Below are 25102 nucleotides of genomic sequence, written 5' to 3'. Positions count from 1 at the left end.
ATTTATTGGAAAACGTACTGATTTTTACAATGTTCACTACCTGGCCCTCACATTAAAGAGGACCGGTCACCTCTCCTGACGTGGTGGTTTTAATATAGAATTGTGCTCCCCATAAAATAACTATTCTGGAGCATCTTTTTCTCTGATCTGTGTTGTGCCGTTCTGTGATCCCTCCTAGAAATGTATGAATAAATTGACAACTGGGAGTTACCATTTTCCCTACACAGACTGACGACGTCAAATCAATGCTGCGTAGGGACACGCCCCTTTGACAAGGTGAATGATAACACCCAGTTATTTAATTTATTCAGTTTTTTAGGAGGAATAACAGACATTAGAATAAAGTAGACTTCTAAGAAAAGACCCTCCCAGGATTGTTTCATGGGGAATATAAGTATTTACTAAAATACACGTGTCAAGTGAAATGACGGGTCCCTTTTTAAAGGGATTGTCTCATGAAGCTATGGACGTCATAAAGTGAGGTTTCATGTTTGGGAACCCTACTAGAGCCGCTCTGCTGGACTTCAAACATTTGACAGATGAATGGCCATCCATACAAAACCTGGATGGTTGGTAAGTCAAGGCATCCCTTCATGAATTTTGATTCAGGTTTTGAAATCCCAGTTTTTTTTTTAGTTTTTTTTTTTTTACAACCTATAGAAATTATGCAAACGTGGTGCCGTGGGTCTTTCCTGCCTCCCAATGATTTCAGAGGTGGACACTGCTCAAAGAAAGCATGCCGCTTTTTTATTTTCGCGAGCGGTTTTCACGTCGCATTCAGCGCTAAAACAGCGCCGTGTGAACTACCGCTTACTGCGGTAATCGGCTGATCACTGTGGCAGCTGCAATCAAAGTGGTTGTCTCTAATGAGACAACACCTTTTAGGCTAGGGTCATACAGCGTACTTCTATGCAGAATTTTGGCCGAGGAACAGTACTATGAACAGTACTGTGTAAGTGAATGGAGTTTTAACAAACCCATACGCTCACAGCGTAAATAATATCCTTAGCGGATTCTACACATGCTTCAAATTTGCCGCATGCCCTATTTTGACCATGGAATTTATTTATTGCATTGCAATGGTTTAAAATCTCTGGTAATTTTTTCTCCGAAGTCTCAACGTAACACGTTGAATTTGTTTTGCATTTTTTTAGGTCAGATCAACAGCGTATTACTTATGTAGCCATCTTTATCTTGACTTTTGACTTATTAAATACACCGTGACAAGATCCTTTATCTTTTGTTGTGTGATAACTTGCTGCAGCGTGATATCAGTCCAGATATAGATGGCTACATCAGTAAATACGCATTGTATGAACTCCGCCTTTAACCCCTTTCCGACCAGCCCACGTATATTAACGGGCTGCAGCGCTGGTTCTTGTGCCTGCAGCCCGTTAATCTACGTGCGCTCCTAACAGAGCACACAGGCATTCCCCGCAGCCCGGCATCTCTCAGTACTGGCTGCAACTAGCAGCCTCAGCACTGAGGGAAGACATCGGGTGAGATCACAGCCGTGATCCCCGCCTATTAACCCCTTAAATGCGGAGGTCAATAGGGACCGCCGCATTTAAGTTGTTACAACAACATCGGCTCCCCGGTACGCGATTGCGGGGAGCCGATTGGTGCAATGGCAACCGGAACCCTAACAAAGGCCTCCGGTCTGCCATCTACGGAAGGCGATTAATACGCTGCCTGTCCGTGTGAAACTGACTGCTATAATACCCTGCAATACGTAAGTATTGCAGGGTATTATGATGACAATCCAACAGTTGGGTCTTCGAGTCCCTAGTGGGACTAAAAAAAAAGTTAAAAACAAAAAAATTACAATTCTAAAAAAGTAAGTTCCAAGTATTAAAATTGAAAATCGCCCTTTTTCCCTTTATAAAGTCCTTTATTAGAAAAAAATAAATAAACTATGCATAATTGGTATCGCTGCATCCGTAACAGCCTAAAATATAAAAATATAATCATATTTATTCCGTAAATAAAATAATGAAAAAACGATACCAGAATCGCTATTTTTAAAAACTTCAGCTCCTAAAAGATTGAATAAATAAGGATCAAAAAGTCGCATGTACCAATAAAAACTAGTTTGTTCCGCAAAAAACAAGCCCTCACACGGCTTTCTTGATGGAAAAATAAAAAGTTGACTCTTAGAATATGGCAATACAAAAAACTAAATTCTTTTTTAAAACCGTGATTTTATCGTGCACACACCATAAAACATTAAAAAAAACTATAAACATATGGTAGTATTTGTAATCGCGTTGACCCGCAGACTAAAGTCATTTATAGCGCACCATGAACGCCATATGTAACAATAGAAGTTTTCACGGCCTAATTCCACTAAATTCAGCAAAAAACCTGTGGGGTCAAAATGCTCACTATACCCCTATATAAATTCTTTTAGGGATGTAGTTTCCCAAATGGGGTCACTTTTGAGTTTGTTTACACTGATTTGGACCCTCAGGGGCATTGCAAATGCAACATGACACCTGAAAACCAATCCAGCAAACTTCAGCACCAAAAGCCAAATGGTGCTCCTTCCCTTCTGAACCCTGCCGTGTCCCCAAACAGCCGTGTATGACCACATATGGGATATTGCTGTAATCGGGAGAAATTGCTTATCAAATGCTGTGGTGTTTTTTTTTTTTTTTCTTTATGCCTTGTAAAAATTTATAATTTCAACGTTTTAGTGGGAAAAATTTAGATTTCCATTTTCACGGTCTAATCCACTAAGTACATAAAAAAAAAACCTGTGGGGTCAAAATGCTCACTATGCCCCTTGATCAATTCCTTGTGGTGTAGTTTGCCAAATGGTGTCTTTTTGGTGGTGTTTCCACTGTTTTGGCAACCTGACATGGTGCCTAAAATATATTCTAATAATGAGGAGGCCCAAAATCCACTAGGTGCGCCTTTGTTTCAGTCCATTACCAGACATGGGCCACATGTGGGATATTTCTAAAAACTGCAGAACCTTGGCAATAAATGTTGAGTTGCGTTTCTCTAGTAAAACCTTCTGTGTTACAGAAAAAAAATGGATTAGTGACTTATTGGGGTCTCTAATATATAAAGCCACTTCAGAACTGAACTGGTCCACAAAAAATTAAGCAGCAATTTCTCACATTTTCATGAAAATTTCCTAAGTTCTAAGCCTTGTAACATCCTGGAAAAATAGAAGGATGTTCAAAAAACGATTCAAACATAAAGTAGACATATGGGGGATGTTAAATAGTAACTATTTTGTGTGGTATTACTATCTGTTTTACAAGCAGATACATTTAAATTTAGAAAATTGCAAATCTTAAAATCTCGGTGTTCTTCACAAATAAATACTGAATTTATCAACATTTTTTCCACTAACGTAAAGTACAATATGTCTCAAGAAAACCATCTCAGAATTGCTTGGATAGGTAAAAGCATTCCAAAGTTATTACCACATAAAGTGACACGTCAGATTTTAAAAAATCACCTGCGTCCACAAGACCAAAATAGGCTGTCCTGAAGGGGTTAAAGTACAGTTTGACCTTTTGAAGGGTTGCACATATTAGGCGCCTATAATGAGCTTTTGTGAACTGCCCATATAACTTCTCTACTGCTGACCAGCATCTTTTAGAACCAGACTTCGGCTTTTGTCTACAGTATATCCTCCTGAGCTGTAGCATCCATTCTGTAGGTCTTCAGATCAGTCATTTATTTACATAATGAAATACTTGTCCACATTAAATGTTATCCATGTTTTACGTGTGTGTATGTGTGTATGTGTGTGTGTATATATATATATATATATATAATGAGAGAGACCCCCCCCCCCTCCCCCAAGCGTTCATACAGCTTTACACCTGCCTTTTTTTCTTTTCTGCTGTCTGCAGGGAGACCTAGTTGCTGTAGGTGTGTTATCTGGTAATAGGAACTTTGAAGGCCGTGTTCATCCAAATACACGTGCAAACTACTTGGCCTCGCCACCACTTGTCATTGCCTATTCCATAGCTGGGACCGTCAGGATTGACTTTGAGACGGAACCTCTGGGTAAGCTTTTGCCTTACGGATTTACTGGCGTCTTCCTGGAAATAGTAATATATGGGATTTGTCATCTTGATGAGTTCAGAGTTTAAAGTTGCTATAACTGATGCATCAATGATAATGAGTTTGTGTTTGTTCAGTGCTCTACTATTGATATAATTCAGTGTTTCAAATGCTGATACTGTCTCTTGTCCGTATCTCTTCTACATCATAAAATGGTTCTTTTGGCATAGCATTTTCTGTGAAGGCTTTGTCTGATCCTTTCCCTGTGTTACACTCAAGGTGTCAATGCTGATGGCAAGCCAGTATTCTTAAGGGATATCTGGCCCACGAGGGATGAAATTCAGGCTGTGGAGCGCAAATGTGTTATCCCTGGAATGTTCAAAGAGGTCTATGAAAAGATTGAGGTATTGAATAATCTTTATTATCAGCTTTTTAGGCATTAATTAGGGTCATTTTGTTAGTTGTACAGAACGGAGTCAGGATTTACACTAGGCAGATTTATTGTTGGTTTTGAAGATAATCCTTGGCAAAAATCTTCAACTAAACCTCCGATTTCTGCCGCGGATTAGCATGCAGATTCGCACAGATTAGCTCCATTACAGTTCAATTAAGCTAATCCTTGTCCATAATGAACATGCTGCAGATTTTAAGATGCATTGCCGGTGGAATGATTGCAGATATTGTGGGAATAAAGACATGGAATCCTCGCCAAAATCCTGACAGAATCCACATCGTGAGAACGTGGCCTAGCAGTTCGTGGCCTGTATTAGGTATTGCAGCTCAGCCCCATTGGCTTGCTAACGAAACAATGATTTTGATACGGTTTTGTGCTGTTGAATTTACCGTGGAAGTTTAGCACAAATGGTAGCAGGCTCATCCACTACAGGGGTTATCCACTAGCATTCAGACCACCAACCCTGAGAACAGGCCCGGTATCATCGGAGAAGCAGCCTTGTATGTGCAGTCCATCCTTTTTTAGAGTGAGCGGTAGGGAAACAGCCAGTAGCACTCACTTTAAAGGCGAGTTACTGCTTATATGGAGGCACTCCTCCCATAGCAATGTCCATGTTCCACTGTGATCAAGAGAATAAAGCTTAAAATGAAATCTAAAATAATAATGATAAAGTTTATTCTCCACTAACTGGGCTGGAGTTCAGTAAAAGTTGGCTTAAGCCGAAGTTCACTGTAAGATTAGTTCCACCTTGAATTCACCATCATACCACCATATTATAAGGTTTTTGCTTTGATTTGTTTTTCATGTTCTTGTGTTTCTTTTTTGAGCCATCTGAAAATATTCTGTTTGGTCTTGCAGAAAGTCAATGAGAACTGGAATAACTTGAAGGCACCTACTGATCAGTTATACCCTTGGGATCCAAAATCAACCTATATCAAATCCCCACCTTTCTTTGACAACTTGGTATGTATAATGTATCTAGTACACGTGTGGCTTTTCTTGATGATGGCTTTGTATATTATATTAGGGAACTGCATAATTAGACTATAATCCCCATTAGGATAGGGACTCATGTGAGTCCTTCCAACCTGTGTACAGCGTTGTGGCATACGTTGGCGCTATATAAGTCATATAAGCAGCAGGGACCTGAACATAGAGAAGTGAAAGCAAGCCCATCAAAAGGCTATAGACTTCTTCTGCTACACACTATATAACTTGAGTCCCAAAGGCAGTATGACCAAGAGGATTTAAGTGCAACTACAGGGAATTTTAATCCCTACTTATGCCCAACTCTGTTTTTATACATTTGACCAATAATATATTAGGGGATTACTTATAATGCAATCAATATTTACCTCCAGAGCCAGCAGGCCTACATACACATGGCAGGAATTGTTTTGAGCGACTAGAGGAGGGAAGGGTGGGGGGTCTTACCTTCAACCAAAATTAGTTGTACAGGTGACAGTGGAAATGGTGTTCAGTTGGATCATAGACCGGAAATGTTTACTGGATCTTTTTAGTTGAGTTTTATAACTTTAGGTGACGATGACCATAGCTATTCAATGTGTCCATTAACAACATACTGAAAAGTTTACGGTTTCATGTTCAGGTTAAGTTTAATTGGTTCATGGAATCTTTACACCTAGCAGATTAGAAACGTTGTCTATTTTTGCCACTCCTTTCGCTATGTAACAAATTTTGGTGTTTTCACTAGACAATGGATCTTGTACCTTCAAAACCCATTACCGATGCTTACGTCCTCCTTAACCTGGGCGACTCCGTAACTACCGACCACATATCTCCTGCTGGAAACATCGCCAGAAACAGCTCTGCAGCCCGATACCTAACTAACCGAGGGTAAGCAGAATAATGATTACTGTGCAGCAATGAAAGCTGTGGAAAGTCTGACTACTACCTACCGGATAGTTTTTGTCTTTTTTTTAAATTTAAATACAGTAATTCATACTTTTACAATTCATTTAGAACCGTGCTAACCTGGTTCTACTGCACTTATAGTAGTGCAATAGTTTGTCTGTTGTAGAAAACGTTTATTCATATGCACTATTAAGGCGTATGGATATAACCTGCTGGGGACCCCTCTATTAACCAGGGCGAAGAGCTGCCGCAAAGGCTAGTCCTCACATGGCGTAAATACTCCGGATTTTCCACAACTTATTTTGTTGCGGAAAATCCACAGCATAATACAGTAGCAGAGAAGTGGCTGAGATTTCAAGAAATATCATCTACATGCTGCGTACGTGATATACGGAGATTCCGCACACAATTGTATTTTTTTTTTTTTTAAGCCGCAGCAGGTCCATTATGGTTGCAGAATATCGCCAGTGTTTTGTTGCAGGTTTTCCACATTGAATTCAATGGGGATCTAAAACCCGCAACAAACAGTCAAGTTTTGCGGTGGAGTCGCAGCGATTATGCCGCAAAAAGTGCAACTTAGGGAATACAAAAAAACCACCACCTGCTTACCTCTGACATTCTGCAGGCCGGCCTCCTGGGATGACGTTTCATCCTATGTGACCGTCGCTGCATCTAATCATGAGCTGCAATGGTCGTCTGGGATGAAACGTAATCCCATGAGGCCGGCCTGGCTAATGCTGCGGTTTCCCCAGCGGACATTCCGGCTAAAAAAACTGCACCACAATTAGGTTACGCTGTGTACCTTTACGCAGCGTTATCCGCCCCTTGTGAATTTACCCTTACTCTGAAGGACACAACTCACATGGATTTTAATTGAAATCGTCTAGCGCTTCATGTGACCTGCTTGAAGACTCACGATTTTTTCCCTTTTTGGGTAGTAGCTTTACTCAGTAGTCCTTGGTGAGTTAAGCTGGCCAATTATGATCTAACAACAATCTAATGTATACATGGACCCAAACATTTGCTGACTAGAGTAAGGCCCCTATCACACTGCGTTTTTAGCCTTACGTTTAATGTGTATGTCAGGAAAGATCCTGACGTACACGTTAAACGTGTCCATAGGACTCTATTAGCCATATTGGGACCAAAAGAGTGACCTTTTGGTATACGTTAGTGGTGTGTATATCCTTTTTTTTTTTGTTGTTTTTTTACTTTTAACGATGGAATAGCATAGAAGATTATGCTTTACCATCCAAACTTATATGGACAGTGACGTCAGGAGCTTCTTTGGGACTGGAGACTCTGGCCAGAGTGCTACCGACACTCTGGATGGAGACTCCAGCATCACAAAGCTCCTTATATGGACAGTGACGGCAATGCAATGTTTCAGGTAATGCTCTGACGGGGTTCAGGCCAGTTGTCCCACTGTATGCCTGACTTATAGCTCTGACAGAAGTAAAAAAAACAAGGTTAAGATCTGATCCCATGGCTTTTTTTGGGGGATAATCAGCTGGTTTAAGCTGACCCCGACCCCTTATTTAAATTTATGTTAATAGAATGTGGGGTTATGGCTTCCAGCAAGTTGTCATTAAGCCGACAACTCAGTGGCATATTTTACAGTTGTTTATAGTTTCTGTCTTTTTCACAGCTTAACACCAAGGGAGTTCAATTCTTATGGCTCACGCAGAGGCAATGATGCTGTAATGGCAAGAGGAACCTTCGCCAACATCCGTTTGTTCAACAAGTTCATCAACAAACAGGCCCCATTAACCATACACTTTCCATCCAACGAAACAGTAAGTCTGTGCCCTTCACATTTTATTTATCTACTTTGGTTAAAAATGAATTATTAGCCTTCTGCAAAGTCTTGTCTGTATCAAAAAGTTTATATAGAATCACTAGGCTCTGGGTTGTGTGACCGGTTTTATATCTGGTTTATATTTTCCCTAGCTTGATATCTTTGATGCAGCTGAAAGATATGTACAGGTTGGACAGAACTTAATTATACTTACTGGCAAAGAGTATGGATCAGGGAGCTCCAGAGACTGGGCGGCCAAAGGACCCTTCCTCCAGGTATGTCTGCTCTAGGTAGTCCTAATCTTTGGGTTGCTATAATGATGTGCTGCCTTCAAATTTCAGCCAGACTAGGAGAACTCCATTCCCTCCACTGTCATGACACAGAAAACCTTTTCAACCCCCCACCCCCTACCCACTTCACCTTCTAAAACAATTGCCTCTTCCCCACAGGGAATTAAGGCCGTCCTTGCTGAGAGCTATGAACGCATCCATCGCAGTAACCTTGTAGGAATGGGAATTATTCCCCTGCAGTATTTACCAGGAGAAAATGCTGAAGTATTGGGACTAAGCGGGCAAGAGCGTTACACCATTCTTCTTCCTGAAGATAAAGACCTCCGGCCAGGCATGAATGTGGAGATTAAGGTAAAATCTTTTTATGTGAAAGCACCTTTGTCCTTCGTCACATGAAGGATGTGGCTGAAAGCCTTTTCTACCTTTTTCTCTCAGCCACTGGTGTTTGATGCTGATGGTAGCAAAGTTTTGACAGTAAGTTTTATTAGAAACATAGCTTGGGAACCCCTGTAAAATTCTGTTGCTTTTTAGCAACAGACTATGAGCTTCTACTTTGCTAGTAACAATATGTGCCCAGAAGTGACCGTTTGTTGAGTTCCCTATGTGAGATCTCACCTGAAATCATCCAGTGCTGTTTTTCAGCTTTCTGCATATTGGGTATCTTTCATAATTTGCTGGGCTATTGCTTAGACATATTCCATACATGCATTGGGTGGCTTATCTTTATCATTCTGTGTAACCGGCTGTTATTTACAGTAGGTCGCTCCCTGACCCCTGTAGATAACGTTAAAATATGGCTATCTTCCTCACCTTAGTGGTCACTTGCCGCAGCTCTATGTCCTGTTGCTTCATGCCGATTTGAGTTCTGCAAGCAATATAGCCGCATGGAACTGGATTAGAATATTCAAATGGTTAGATTAGGTTGTTTTTTCTGGTGAAGAGTTGTTCTAAATGCGGGTAGGGAGGGAGTCTTGTCTATTGTAAGAGCTCTGTGAAGATTTACACCCCATGCAGCAGGTAACTAAACAAGGCATGGAAGCTTAAAGGGGCTTGTTTGGTTTCAGCAAATTAAGGTTTTTGTATAAGTTATACAATTTTCCTATATGCTTTCTGCATTAATTCCTTAAGGTTTTTTTAAGACCTCTGCTTGCTGTTATTCAGTCGAACACTCATTGTTTGCTTCCAGTGGATAAAATTGTGTCCATGGTCATGTGATGTGCACGGCTTGTTACAGTATGTGTCTAACGATCCCAGCACCTGTGTCCATCACATGACCATGGACAGAATTTGATTCCTACTGAACAAGAAGCAGAGACCATAAAAACAATAAGGCCCTATTCACACAACAGGGATTCCTGGCCATCACACGGCTGCAGTAGGAACAATAGACCCCAAATGGAGAGTCACAACCCATTTTTTTTTTTTTTTTTTTTTTTGGACGTCCTGGTAAATCGGGCCGTTAAAAAAATGGGACATGCTCTGTTTTCGGCCGTTCACCCGACTCCCATAGAAAGTCTACGGGGCCGAGTAAAGAACCTCTGTCACTCGGATGTGATCTGACTGACGGCAGTGCGTTCTACCGCTCGTTCGCTCTCTTCTCACAGTGCGAAGTACATGTAAATGTCTGAGTGGCACTATCTACAGAGGGAAGTGTATGGTAAAAAATGTACAAATAAAATTCATCTGTTCTTAAAACGGACAGGGAAAAAAACTGATGCAGAACGGGTCAAAATCGGCGGTTAAAAACGGAAACCCGGCCGAAACGGATGCAAGGCGGCCGAGAAAAACGGAACAAAACGGGCGTTATTGGCCGACACTCTAACCCTGTCGTGTGAATAGATCCTAAGGAATTTAAACAAAGTATATTCAGAAAATTCTATAGCTTATTATACAAAAAAAAAAAATGCTGAAACAGGACAACCCCTTTACTGATGTGGCAGATTTACTGCTGTAAATCAGTCGTCTTGCACATTGTATCTGAAATACGAGGTTCACTTTTAGCCATCATTCAAGAAATAGCAAAACAAAAGTGCCTTCAATTTACAATGTTCTCCATTTGCTTCATCTACAGTTGGATACAGGAAAGACTTTTGAAGCCATTATGAGATTTGACACCGATGTGGAACTTACCTATTACCGCAATGGAGGCATCTTGAACTACATGATCCGTAAAATGGCCAATTCTAGTTAAGAGAGCGATCTGGAGCACGTACAATGACTAAAAAGGATGGAGATAAACTGTCATCTGTGTCTTACATTAAAATGCAGAGTCCTTAGTAAATATTATAAAGCAGGAGAAGGATATCCATATGCTGCCATATTTCTACAGGCTAGTGACTCGAATACTCAGGAATATGTGACCAGTCAAGTGACAGTCCGGTCTAATTAGATTATACAGATAAGAAACCCATTCAGAGACTGTTAGATGTTTTTAGCTGAAGGAGGATTACGTGGCCACGTTGGTCTCGTGTCCGGTCTCAGAGCTTCCCACTTATATTACCTTATAATGCTGGTGCAAATGATAAAGTGGTGGTGCTAAATCCGCTCAAATATTCACATTTCCCTCCATCTGAGCGTTACGTAATTATTTACAGCTTTCCCTGCCTCACAAGCCATTCCTTATGATTTAAACATTGATTTTTAGCTCAGAAAACTTAATTAGACTAAGCAAATGTAATCTTTATATTTTTTTGTTATGGTTTGCGGTCAACTAGACTTATTTCAGTAAATGTGCTCTACTGTTTCATTCTCCCTGAATATCAGGGATTTCTAGGATTACATCAGTTTTATTTTTTTATTCAGAAACAACGCCATGTCTGTACAAGGGATGTCTGATGTTGCAGCTCAGCCGCCATCCGTGTCAATAGGGCAGTGCTGCAGTACCAGACACTGCCCATGGACAAAAGTGGTGCAGTTTCAGTTTAAAAAAACCCACTACTTTACGATATAAAAAATAAGTTTTTCTATTAAGCCTCCACTAGTTCTGTGAAACCTAACAGCAACCCCAACGTTGTCTAAAATTGAAAGCCATTACGCAATAAAGCCTACTGGTAAAAAAAATAAAATTCTTTGTACATTACTTGTTTGCATAATTGCACATGTCGCCATGCTCTTCCATTTCTGCTGGTCTTCTAGTCATAATTACAACTAAAGGAAAATAAATCAATCAATGAACTAAATCTATTTACAAAGTGGATTTTTTTTCTCGTACTTTCCGCTATGTTCCTATCTTTTCTAATAATAAAACCCACGTATGCTCCAGAGCTGCGCTCTCCGGTGATTTGGGACAAGGAGTTGCACCCAGAGTCAGCCAATGTACAGGCTGTATTTTCTAAAAATATACTGTGAAACTTGCCTTCCGTATCTTCGTTTTGTGCATGGTACTCCCAAAGAGTCATTTCTCTTGCCTTCTGTCACTCGACCACTGAGGTAATAGTGCCCACAATGCACCTTGGGAACTAGCAATGCATACTCCTCCTTTCAGGGTTTCCAAACACTTAAGTGACAGTCAGTCAGTCAGTCAGTCAGTCAGAAAACCGCTATACAAAAGCATGCAAATATAAAATGAGATGGTATCCTGGTCTCCTTTTTGCCCATGGCAAGTAATCCAGTCCTTGTTTCCTTTTTCCAATCTAAGGCCTAGTTCACACTGTTTTGGTGCTTTTTACGACGTGTGTGTGTGAGTGTGAAATCAGGTTTTTGTACAAGACGAATGACTTTTGAACAACCAAAAATAAACACACAACCCAGATGTTTAACTGAATACCTGTAGGCAAGTTTATTTTTTTTCTTCTTTATGAATAAATGAAAGTATACTTCTAAAACGGAATGCCTTAACAATTACTTTACAGTTTACAGAAAACACGGGTAGAACACTCCGCTTGAATACAATATCACACTTCAAATCACAAACCATAAGTTACATTTTATGAATACACAAGGCTCGGAAAAAACCATTGCTGTGCTAAATAAAACTTAATCGTAAATAGGCTTAGGCCATTATACTTTTTCCCTATGTAGGTTCCACACCTGGTTTTGACTTACAAATACTGATGCAAAATACACAAGTGTGAATGAGGCCTAAGGCTGTCTTTTATACTGCGTTCAGCTGCTCTAGTCTCCTGTTTTCATTAAAAGAATCCGAATACAAAAGAGAAGGGAAATCCCTACACACGTGGCTGATTTTTCCACAGCAAAATGCATGTGTGTTACGTCGGGAATTTGCTGTAGATTTACAGCAGATTTCACCCCTTCTACATTGAAACGGGTAAAACCTGCTTTGAGAATCTGCAGCACGCTGCCGAACGCTTTCTGCATGGACGAGATTTGAGCAAATTTCATCTCCACACAGCTCAGACTGTAATCCTTTTGCAGATTTTTCATCTCATGTGCAAGGGGGCCCTTCTCCTTAGCAGTAAGGTAACTGAAAGTGTTTTCACTGTGTAAAAGTAGTAAAACATACAAAAACTATACAAATGTGGTATCGTTGCAATCACATTGAATAAAGTTATTGTTATTTATACCACACGGTAAACAGCGTGAACTTAGGACGCAAAAAAGTGTGGCGAAATTGCTGGGTTTTTTTCTATTCACCCTCCCCCCCCCCCCCCCCCCCAAAAAAGTTAAGAAAAGTTCATCAAATTCTATGTATTCCAAAATGGTGCTATTAAAAATTACAACTTGTCCCGCAAAAAAAAAGACCTTATACAGCTATGTCGACGCAAAAATAAAAAGTGTATAGCTCTTTGAATGAGACGATGGAAAAACGTACAAAATGGCTTGGTCATTAACGTCTAAAATAGGCTGGTCATTAAGGGGTTAATTACCCATGTGCCCTTATTTTGTTTTTCTTTAACTATAATGTTCTGGCATATAGACCTATAACAGTATATTAAAGGGAAGCTCCAGCCATATGCTTCTTAGGTACTTATGGATAAAGGCTTGTTGGGGCATGCCGAAAGAGGTCACCACAGGGCAGCCCTGGGGACCTCCGAGAATACTCGCCCTCTGACACCACTAACCCCTGAAAACACCACAATCACAACTTAAACAGAAGTTTCTCCCATCTCTGCCGTTAATGGGGGATTCCTTATTGTTAGATTGTGAAAGGTAGTTTTTGTAGTGGAATTGGGCATGATTACTCTTGATTAGCAGAGAATGACTCCTTTATCTCTTCTAAATTAAATTCCTTCATTTGAAAGTTTACTTTTACCCACTTATTGAAGTATATCTGAGATCCATCAGCATTTTCTACCACAAACTTGTCGATTTTGATGAGTGGTATGTCCTGGAAGTTGAGGTAGGTACCTGAGACCCCCCAGTCCTCTCCACATTTGGGATTCTTGCAGTATATTTTGTGCAATTTCTTGTAGTTGCTGAACGCCTTTGGACTGTAATGTGGCTTTGTAAAATACCGATCTTTAAATTCTTTATCGATCACTGTGTGATGTGCAACCTGTGTGAAAACACAGTAAATTGTTGTGCATGGTAATTTATAACCCAGATCTATAGCATAGCTTGATGGAAGTGGGCATACAATGAAGTACAGTGAACCTTTTTGTCCTAGGTCTTTGTGAAAAATATAACAAAGGTCACAACCCTGAGCAAAAATTCTGCTATTTTGAACAACCCACCATTGTATGCCTCAGACCCCTTTAAGTGTCCTAGTGTCAGCCATCAGAATCTGCTGTGAACACTTATTTCTAGACATCCCCTTTAAAATTGGAAAGCCATGCTCCAAGGTGTCTCCGTAGCCTGAGCCACTTTCACACCCCAATATTTAGTTTCCGTATTTGTAAGCCAAAACCAGGTGTGAACACTACACAGTACAAATCTTTCTTTAAAACGTATTTTCTATCGTTTTGGAACCACTCCTGGTTTTGAGTGTCAAATACGAAATTGTAAAATAGTCTTTAGGATGGGTTCCCACACAGCAGCGTATTTGGGCAAACAAACAAAAGTAAATGCTGCCAGGTGTTACTTTAAAGCCTACAGTACACATGAGGGGTGCGATCTCTCACAGGCTTTAGATAGCATAAACTTAGACCAGGCAGTCAAGATGTGCCACATTTTTCACAGTGACGCACAACGTATATGATCAATTGACTCCTCTTGCTAGACCATTTTCCTTGGTTGGGCTTAATTTTGGTTTGGTGCACCCCCCCCCCCCTTCCTTCCCATGCCCCCTTTTCTAGACACTGTGTATAGTGAGGCACAAACATCTGCTCTTAAAATAGTCTAAAATGAAAAGTGGCAAAATGTGACAATATTCTATCTGCCCCAGTGTGTTGGTTTGTGTCGTTTTTGTCAAAACACAGCATGCTCTAGGTATGGCGGTTTTTTGTCTTTTTTTCCTCCTATAGGCTTTACCATAGGTCTTCAAAATCGGGAGGGAAGATGCATGTTTAAAAATTGCCATTAAAAATGCTTGAAACGCATTAGTGTTTTTTTTTTTTTTAAAACATGCATTTTAAAACGCTGAAAAAAAAAAAAATGGTATATCAAGGACGTCTTTCCCCACACAGAATTCAGAGCATGCCGAGGATTTGAAGCGCATGTGTGGGTACCCTTAGGCCGGTTTCAGATAGCGATAATGCAGCCACATTTTAGCGTCCATATTACAGCTGGATGTCCCATGGATCTACTGAATGAAACCGCAGAGGCTATAATTCAGCCACATTTCAGTCTTCTGAAACTGGCCTTTGCGTACAGTGTGGAAGACAATTTTTTTTTTTTTGCCTGCCATCGATGCTTTTATTTTTATGTTTGCAAATAAAGTACCATATCGGGTCACTTTTACTTACCTGTATAGTTCTAATATCATCTGTATTACACGCAAATATTTTGCATCGTATACAAAGCAGTCGTTTATTTTCTTCACTAAGTTCTCTTGGCTTGAATTTCTTTCTGAAATCTCTTTGTTTCTTTTCTTCTCTTTGGAATCGAAGGCTCTTTGATGAACAAACAATATTTAAACAGAGAATTTATGTATGGTTAGATGTCTGAGCTCTCCAGATATAGATAGATATTTTTTCTTTTCATGAATCACTCCTCTTTCTATGTTCAATGTCAATGTAGTGACTGCAGTGAGCATATTCCTGCCGGTACATGGGTTATTACAAGATTGTTGTACTCTCCTTAAAATCTATTTCTCGTTAAATTCATTGGGGGGACACAGCCCTATGCGTATAGGACAGTGACACTAGGTAGGAAATAAAATAGTCTCCGGCCAGGCAGGCCATTCACTTCCCACAGACACTGACTAATTCAGTTTGTACAGAAGGAGTAGGAGAAAAAAAAATGTCCATGGTTTCAGGAGAAAATTTAGAAGTTTGTCAAACGTTTAGTTACACTTTGACATATCATAGTGACATGCCAGACGTTTTGATAGGTGGGTGTCTGAGCGCTGAGACCCCCACCATTTGCTCAAACGAAGCCGCAGAAGTGCTCGTGTGAGCGCTAAGCCACTTCGTGTCTGTTTGATTTCCGGAGAAAGCCGAACAGACACGAAGAGGCTGAGCGTTCACACGAGCGCTTCTGCGGCTTCGTTTGAGAAAATGGTGGGGGTCTCAATGCTCGAACACCCACCAATCAAGACTTCTGACATGTCAGACGTTTAACGTTTAGCTACCCTTTAACCAAAAACAGAACACCTGGCCCTGGAAGAAACAAAAATAAGAGGGTGGGGATCTGTGTTCCCCCAATGAACTCAACAAAAAATAGATTTTGGAGTAGAAAAATTGTTGTTTTCGTTATCATTTGGGGTTGAAACATCATGGAAAGTCCTAAAGCAGTCCCAAAGTTAGGCTTTGTTCACATGGCGTGTTTTTGCAGTGTTTTACACTCCAAAAAGCGCATCAAAACCGCTTGCTTTAAGCTTCCCATTGACCATGGGAAAACGCATTGTAGTGCTAAAGATACGTTTTTGTTTTTTTACACTTGCGTTTTTAAATGACACGTAGTGTAAAAATTTTTTTTTAAAAGACAGCTGGTCAATTCTTGGTGCGTAAAATGCGCCTACTTCCCATAGTTAATAGGGATCCTAATTATGCACCTGAAAAACACCTGTACTTTAAAAAGCTCTTTGCAAATATGCTAGCGTTTTTGATGCGTTTACACAGACTTTTTGAGCGCCGGGTGAACAAGGCCTTAAAGTACAACCATGCAACCTAACAAAGCTATCTGCAACCAAGACTGGCAGCGGAGCACAGAGAATTAATTTTGTAAAGCTAAGGCCTCATGCACACTAATGTGTTGTGTCCGAAATTCATCCGGAAAAATGCGCATGAGTTATGGGCCCATGCACACGACTGAATTCCACGGTCTGTGCATTGGCTGGGAGCCCAAACCGCAAAAAAAAAAAAAAAAAAAACTTCATTATATGGGCTGCATTTGCATCTGTGCTTATTGAAATCAATGTGTGCACGGTCTGTTATTTGCAGATGGCCCACATATGACACTCTGCAGCTGTCCGTAGCTGCGGCAGTGTGCATAGAAGCCCAGGTAGCAGCATGCACACCGGTGCAACTGAAGCTTGATTATTGACCGCCCAGGAAGTGCTAACAGCCCCTGCAGAATGGGCAGTAACCCGAAGGGGAGAACATTGCTCTTGGGCCAATAGATCTGGTCTGAATTCATAAACCTAACATGCAATGGTGGCCTTGGATTCTGCTAAACCCTAGCATGACCCTTCAGGAATAACACAAAAAAAAAAATGGAGCGCTGCACAATGCATTGACTGCTCTCATGGATGAGATGGAGAAAGGCAAAATGAAGGGAGAACAAGCTCCTCATTTGATGTGAAAGGTAGAGACTACTTTTGGTAGGAAGGACGGAACACCACTTTATCCATATGAATGAAAAAGGGGGACTTGCAGGCACAAAAGAGAGCAAGTTCAGAAACCTGTCTAATGGAGGTGACTGCCACCAGAAAAGTTACCTTCCTGGAAAGGACGCAACTAAAGGTCTCTCAAAGGTTTTGGGTCAAAGGAGCCACCTGAAAAGTCCTGGCTGGATGACAGGTTTTATGGCCTTCACATCGTCTGGATAATAGGCTCAGAGAGACCCTGGGCCCTCAGAACCTTGGCTTCAACAGCCACGCCATTAAACACATCTGAGGTAAAAGAAGGTAGAATAGTGGACCTTGGGAAAGCCTGGATGGAACAGGCCAAGGAGTCTGCGAGAAGGTTGATTAGATCGGAGTACCAGGCCCGATGGGGCCAGTCCAGTGCCACCAAAACCACTGGTACACCTTCCATTCTGAGTACTCTGGCCAAGAGTGGAAGTGGAGGGAAGAAGTACTGGAAAGAAAACAGGATTCGAGAACTCTTTTCATGGAATGACCAGCACGTCAGCTGTGAGGACTTTGGGATCCTTGCCCTGGCCATGTAGGTCGGAATAGTCTGGTTGAGACGGGATGCAAGTGATACAAGTCCATTAAGACAACCAGCCACTGGAGAGAAGCAACACATTGTGACAACCTGTGAGATCTCCCACCATTGCAACTCCTGAAAAGGGTCATTCAGGTAAGGGACGATGGTGACTCCCCTGGTGCGGAGAAGCATCAGAGACAGACGGGTCAAGCCCAAAAAGGGAGGGTCTTATAACTTCAGAAATAACGTCAGACGTTTACCAAAAAGCCTGCCACCAATAAAAGGAAGGCCAACCAGGGCCTTCTTGGAAGCCAGATCAGCCGCCCAAGATTTCAGCCAAGTAGAGCACCAAATGACCAGCAATTTAACTGATGCATGAGAATGGAAGCAGGCAGACTCGAGGAAAGCTTAAAATAAAAATGTTTGTTTTAGGGCATGGCCACACGTGGCGGATTTCCTCCGCAACTGTCCGCATCAATGCCGCACCTAATCTGGGTTGCGGATTACGGCTGCGGATCTGCCCAAAATGTGCAGAAAATTGATGCGGACTAGCTGCTGCGGACTGCGGGAAAAGTGCTTCCCTTCTCCCTATCAGTGCAGGATAGAGAGAAGGGACAGCACTTTCCCTAGTGAAAGTAAACGAATTTCATACTTACCGGCCGTTGTCTTGGTGACGCGTCCCTCTTTCGGCATCCAGCCCGACCTCCCTGGATGACGCGCCAGTCCATGTGACCGCTGCAGCCTGTGCTTGGCCTGTGATTGGCTGCAGCCGTCACTTAGACTGAAACGTCATCCTGGGAGGCCGGACTGGAGACAGAAGCAGGGAGTTCTCGGTAAGTATGAACTTCTATTTTTTTTACAGGTTGCTGTATAGTGGGATCGGTAGTCACTGTCCCGGGTCCAGAAACAGTTACTGCCGATCGCTTAACTCTTTCAGCACCCTGGACAGTGACTATTTACAGACGTCTCCTAGCAACGCTCCCGTCATTACGGGAGCCCCATTGACTTCCTCAGTCTGGCTGTAGACCTAGAAATACATAGGTCCAGCCAGAATGAAGAAATGTCAAGTTAAAAAAGCAAGACGCATCCGCAGCACACATAACATGTGCATGACAGCTGCGGACTTCATTGCGGAAATTAGAATCTCCATTGAAGTCAATGGAGAAATTCCGCCATGAGTCCGCCACTGCTCCGCAACAGACAGAGCATGCTGCGGACACCAAATTCCGCTCCGCAGCCTATGCTCCGCAGCGGAATTTTACGCATCGTCTAAACGAACACTTCTAAATAGAAGTGGAAGTCAATGCAGAAACGGCTCCGCTGCGGATTAACGCTGCGGAGTGTCCGCAGCGGAATTCTAGTGAAATTCCGCCACGTGTGAACCCAGCCTAAAGCTGAATCACCAGAAGCAAGCTTGGCTAAATCCTGTTGCGGCGCTCTTGCCAGGATGCTGCAGTGCTGCTGCATCCCCCTCACTGAACAGGCCAAACACACCCACACAGTAGCCGGGCGCAAAGGTGATCTTGCAGCCATAAAAACAGACTTCGTGACTCTACTGACAAAATGGTGGATTCCCAAGCTGAGTGAAGCTGCGTCTGGCAGTGGGAGGGAAGTGGTCCTTGATAGCCTTGAGGTAGGCAGATCCACAGAAGGAGAAACAGACCATTTTGAAATCAAGTCTCCTGAAAAAGAATCTGTGCGTTTGTCAGGATTTTTCCACTCCTTGTATAGAATCTTCTCAAATCCGCTATGGCTTGGGAACCATAGCTTTGCGGCCTTGTTCTTTTAAGTCCCCGTTTTCGGTCATTCAGAGCAAAAGACATTGCTCATTCATGGGGTGCCACATCCTGAGGAGTGCTAGATTCCTCTGGAGGTCTTGGATTGCAAGCACTGAGAGCAGACTGGCCGCATGAAATCCTTTGCTACATACTATGCCTATGGCAGTTGTAGTATATGTCTACCTGTATAGGCTGCTTGGTAGAATCCTCCCACGAAAAAAACACATGACAGAAAGGAGGAAGAAAGAGAATAAAACAAACAGAAATGTCTGATGGAAAGTGCCTGGAGAAGTTGCACAAAAACAACAATGCAGCCAAAAAGGCTGGCCTACCAGACCCCTGGCGATGTGTACCCTTGTAGACCAAAACAGGCAAGCTGAATAGCATAGATGAAGTCCTCAGATCATTTGAAAAGGGTGCTGGCTCAAAGAGATCACAGCCTTCTTTAAACTTTCGCAATGCCTCTAGAAAAACCTTTCTCCAATCAGCCTATGACGCGGAGGAGTGAGGCAATAGGTCAAAACCCAACATGTGACATGCATGGAGTGGAGCTAAAGGAGATTATGGCCTAGGCCTGAAAAAAGCTGGGGACTAAATTTGCTAGAAGCTAGATGGCAGCATAAGCAGCGCAAAAACGGTGCCCGTCCCACCAACACCCATAATAAACGTGCCCCATTAGTGTAGGCAAGTAAAAAAGAAAAGGTGCCAATCCCTAGGCATGTTCAGAGAAGAAATTTCCCTCCCAATAAATAAAAATCTAGCCCCTCTAGCAATAGGGTTTTCAAATGCTAGGACCCTAATTGGCAGGTGGGGGAGGAGGGTTGGAGGGGGAATGGGATAACCGACTCACCCTGTAGAGTTTCCGGGTGTGCGCAGAGACACATCAGTAACCTCCATGTATAGTGGGGCTACCGGCACTCAGTAGGCAAATGCAAGTTAGGTGACCGGGGGAGAGTGAAATTCCGTGCAAATGTCTGCCCGGTTTCTCGGCAACCGCAGGGGGCTGACCAGGCAGACAACCCACCCGCAGCTATGGAGAGAAAAGTAATAAATAAAACTAAAATATCAATGCGTATCAGGTTGCGTCTGCCTCCTACCGATACTAGGCAAAAAAATGTATTCCGTGTCTCTGAGAAGGCTATTGTCCTACCTAGTGTCGCCTCCTAATGGCAGGGGCCTTTACCCATGGTGCGGTGTCCCTCAATGATATTAACAAGAAATACACATTATACCCTGTGTACACTATTCTAGTTACAACAAATGTACACATACAATGCAGTCTTGTGCTTGTTGACAAAGTCACATGTTGGAACTGCATACTCAAAACCTCATGCCATTATGTGTCAGGCTACCAAAACTGGAGCTATACATTAACCCCTTCCCCCTGCTGGCATTCTGGGCCCTAATGTCCAAGCCATTTTTTAGATTTTTCCATTGTCACATTCGAAGAGCTGTAACTTTTTTATTTTTGCGTCGGCATAGCTGTATAAGGTCTTGTTTTTTGCGGGACGACTTGCAGTTTTTATTGGTACCATTTGAGAGTAGATGCGACTTTTTGATCACTTTCTATCACATTTTTTTTAAGTCAGGATTAACAGAAAACAGCAATTTTTCCATTGTTTTTTATTTTATTTTTTACGGCGTTCACAGTGCGGGTTAAATAATGTAACAGCTTTATAGTCGGGGTCGTTACGGACGCGGCGATACCAAATATGTGTAACTTTTTTGCTTTATTGTAGTTTTTTTTAATAGTAAAGCATTTTGTAAGGGGAAAAGCTGGGTTTTTCATTTTTTTTTTTTCACTTTTTTTTTAAATTAACTTTATTAAACTTTTTTTACTTTTTTACTAGTCCCACTAGGGGACTTCCCTATCCTCCGATCGCTATTATAATACACTGCAATACTTTTGTATTGCAGTGTATTACTGCCTGTCCGTTTAAAACGGACAGGCATCTGCTAGGTCATGCCTGCGGCATGATCTAGCAGGCATTCGCTGCAGGCAGACCTGGGGGTCTTTATTAGACCCCCGGCTGCCATAGAAGACACAGACACTCGGCGATTTTATCGCCGGGTGTCAGTGAGATGAGAGGGAGCTCCCTCCCTCTCTCCAAAACCATTCAGATGCGGTGCTCGCTATTGTGCACCGCATCTGAAGGGTTAAACAGGTGAGATCGATACTAATATCGATCTCACCCGGCAGAGCAGGGACGCCCCCAGCCCTCAGCTGCTTCTGGCAGCTGAGAGCAGGGAGATTTCACGGCTCCCTGCTCTGTTTACTTTATTCTAATGCAGCGACGTAGTTTGGCGGCGCTCTAGAATAAAGCCCACTAATGACCGCCGTAAAAAGACGTATCCGCGGTCATTAAGGGGTTAAACACATCTATTAGGTCAAGTTAACAAAGAACAGTTTTGTTGATGTTTTAACTGCCCCTTTCTTGTACTTCTATGACAAAGTGTGCTAAAGGGGTAATATTTGCCAAATGGGCACCATGGTGGCACTGAACAACGATAAAGTGTTAAAGGCAAATAGGCACAGACTTCAGTTGTTGCCTTTTTAAACCCTGTTCAGTGTTTTTTTTATTCCAGTTGTCCGAAATAAAAAAAAATTTGTTGAGGAAAAGTTAAAAAAAAAACCACTTACACTTCCCTCTCTCCTTCCAGATGCTCCTGCCACCTCTGTTCCCTGTTTGTTTACAGCGGTGACGTCACCAGTACATGACCACTGTAAACTATTAATGGCCTCTGCGGCTTTCAGCTGAGGCCACTAATAGGCTACAGTGGTGATGTACTGTCGACGTGATATCCCTGCTGCAGCCACTCTGTATACCATGAACAGAGGTGACGGGAGCCCTCAGCGCAGGAACATCTAGGAGGAGAGAGGTAAGTATGGGCTTTTTTTTTTTTTTAAAGCCCTTCTCTCCTGCTACCACATAAAAAGTTTAAACCCGGACAACCTGTTAACGCCAACCATGTATGTATGGCAGATGTGCATTCCAACAATATGGCGTACTATCTATTGTGCTACATAGGACTGCAGGTAACTTACATTACCTGTGCACCCTCTAGGAGCACAATCCCCGGCAACACCCTGCCAGGTATTCCGCTCCCCGGCGGAGCCCCTATATATGGACAGTGACGCTAGGGGCTCCATCTAGGAGCACAATCCCCGGCCAAAGCGTCGACAATGCTCTGGCCGGGGATTCCGCACCTAGAGGGAGCTTCAGTGGCACCATCTATGGGGGAAGGGGGGATGGCATGCTATCCAGAGGGGGGGAGGCGGTTGTATTCCATCATCTCAAAGCCCCTAACGTCACTGTCCATACATGGACCGTGACGTCAAGGGCTTTCCCAAGACAGGAAACTACGTTACATGGCATGCAACGTCCTCATAGGAGGCCGGACTACACGCAGAGAAGAGAGAGGATGTAAGTATCTACGTTCTGTTTTTGTTTTCAAGCACTGCTTTCCGCAGCGGAAATTGTCTGAAAAACCACACCACAATGCAGTGCGATTTTTCGGACCGAAGGTGGCTGCAGGTTCCAGGTCGGATACGCTGCGCAGTTTTTATGCAGCGTATACAACCCGTGGGAACCCGGCCTTAGTGTGCTTTTTTTTCAGTGTATCCTGACCAGATGTATATAGAACAAATCCCCCCCAAAAGAAGAATGCTTAAAAAAACTGCACCAAACTACTGTGTGAACAAGCCTTTACAGGGGGGGGGGGATAATTCAGCTAGCACAATTGTATTAGGAAGCGTTAGTTTAACAATTTATTCTTTCCGCCAAATGAAATCCCAATCCACATTGGATTCTTATTGCAGTGTATGTAATCTACTCCACCATTCAGCAAATATTACCTGTGCTAGAAAGTCCTTCTTGTTCTGTTTCTGCACCTGGGTCACAGCTTCATTCATCATAATTTCACATAACATATTATTTTTTTCTCTGTCAACCTGCTCTCTCTTACTTGTGACAAGAAAGCACTTGCTGTCCTTTGCTCTGCCTCGACCTATATAACGCATAAAAAAAAAAAAGTAAAATGAGATTTTATATTATATATATATATATATATATATATATATATAATCTCATCTCCACATTAGCAGTGTGTAGTAATGTCCAGGGAAGTGCTCATACAGTTACTCCCTCCACTGGCTGCCAACCGACTACATATTACAGTATTATACATTTATAGTCCGTAAACGTGCTACCGGCTGGCAGCTGTAGATCAACTACGGATTCCACCATAAAACTGATTTAGAGTTTAGGACTCTTCGGTTGTGATAAGACAAAGGTCCCCAAATTTTTTATTTTGTCACATTCCATCCTGGAAGATAACTTGGGGCCATACAAGTATATGGCCCTGTTCGCACTGAGTTTTTTTAATTCGGATTTTGACACCGAAACCGCATCAGATTTGGCGCCAAGTAACGCCCCAAATCTCCCTCCCTTGATTTCAATGAGAGATAGTCGGGGAAAAAGGCGCCATCTTGGAGCAGTTTCTGCCTCTAAACCTGGATTCAAATCAATGGGAAGTGGGAAAAAAATGTGACGTTCCATTAGAGCGGTTTTTGACGTGGTTTTTGTAAAGTATAAAAAAAACACGCAGAAATATGCATTAACAGAAGTGTAAAAAAAAAAAGCTTGCATTTTTAAATCTGCCTTAAACAAAAATCCAGAAGGAGTGGACACGCAAGAAATGTATTAAGACATATGCGCTTCTCAAAAAGATTAGTGTATCTTACTCCAGGAGGCTCCTCTTCACACAGAGTTCTTTTGCGCTGATTTTGACTGTCTGAATAAACGCTAAAAACTGCCCAAATCGCCCCCCCCCCCCCCATTGATTTCAATAGGAGGCAGAGGGTTTTTTTGTTTTTTTTTGGCAGCTCGCAAAAAAAAAAACTGCATGCTCTTCAAGCGGTTTCTGACTCTGACCGCTTATTAAAATCAATGGAAGGCAGAAAAAACCCGCAGCACTCTACCTACTTGTCACCATGCTAAGAGTGATACCTACATAGCATACCTATAGAACAACTCTATGGCCATGTTTTCTTCTCCTTAATACCAAGACCAGATCTACATAAAAATCCATGATAAACCTCACCATCTATTCATTTTTCCTTTTGCCTACGTTTTTCTGCTCTTTGAACCTATGCGGTATGTTGTACTATAAAGGATGCGGTGCCAATATTCAATACAGCTTCTGTTCGATATTCTACCATGTACTACATTATACCTTTTGCTTTAAACATGGATGTTGTCCCCCATGTTAGGATGTCATCTTCCTATGTACATATAGTTGTATAATATGTCCTTACATTACCTAGCGTGTGATGTGTATGATATGCAAATTTATACGACTTAGGAGCTTTATATGTGCATTTGTTATAGACTGTTCTTATTTTAATTTCCCTTTTTTTTTTAAAACATCTTTCTTTCTTTTATATTATGGTATATGATATACATGTAATATACGTATTTATATGATGCAAATATATTTACTTGTAATAT

General features: G+C 42.0%; 2 protein-coding genes across 7 annotated transcripts in view; one reads left to right on the top strand and one right to left on the bottom strand.

The window, feature by feature from the left end:
- The window catches only part of ACO1 (aconitase 1), a 254019-nt gene extending 242497 nt beyond the window's left edge, over nt 1-11522 (top strand). For all 4 annotated transcript variants that reach the window (XM_075825662.1, XM_075825663.1, XM_075825660.1 and 1 more), the window contains 8 exons: nt 3873-4029; nt 4306-4430; nt 5339-5443; nt 6195-6337; nt 8004-8151; nt 8306-8428; nt 8603-8794; nt 10515-11522. In XM_075825662.1, the coding sequence (XP_075681777.1) occupies nt 3873-4029; nt 4306-4430; nt 5339-5443; nt 6195-6337; nt 8004-8151; nt 8306-8428; nt 8603-8794; nt 10515-10634 (1113 nt within the window). In that variant the 3' untranslated portion in view covers nt 10635-11522. The remainder of the gene's footprint in view (nt 1-3872; nt 4030-4305; nt 4431-5338; nt 5444-6194; nt 6338-8003; nt 8152-8305; nt 8429-8602; nt 8795-10514) is intronic.
- Nucleotides 11523-13060: 1538 nt separating this feature from the next.
- Nucleotides 13061-25102, bottom strand: part of RIGI (RNA sensor RIG-I) — a 99165-nt gene continuing 87123 nt past the window's right edge. For 2 of the 3 annotated variants that reach the window (XM_075825658.1, XM_075825659.1), the window contains 3 exons: nt 23449-23600; nt 15247-15393; nt 13061-13898 (listed from right to left, as the gene is read on the bottom strand). In XM_075825658.1, the coding sequence (XP_075681773.1) occupies nt 13581-13898; nt 15247-15393; nt 23449-23600 (617 nt within the window). In that variant the 3' untranslated portion in view covers nt 13061-13580. The remainder of the gene's footprint in view (nt 13899-15246; nt 15394-23448; nt 23601-25102) is intronic. The other variant, XR_012847589.1, reaches the window with a different exon arrangement.

Source organism: Rhinoderma darwinii, chromosome 1 (genome assembly GCF_050947455.1).
Source record: "Rhinoderma darwinii isolate aRhiDar2 chromosome 1, aRhiDar2.hap1, whole genome shotgun sequence".
NCBI lineage: Eukaryota > Metazoa > Chordata > Amphibia > Anura > Rhinodermatidae > Rhinoderma > Rhinoderma darwinii.
The sequence above is the reverse complement of the archived record's forward strand: the minus strand, read 5'-3'. Positions and strand labels throughout refer to the sequence as shown.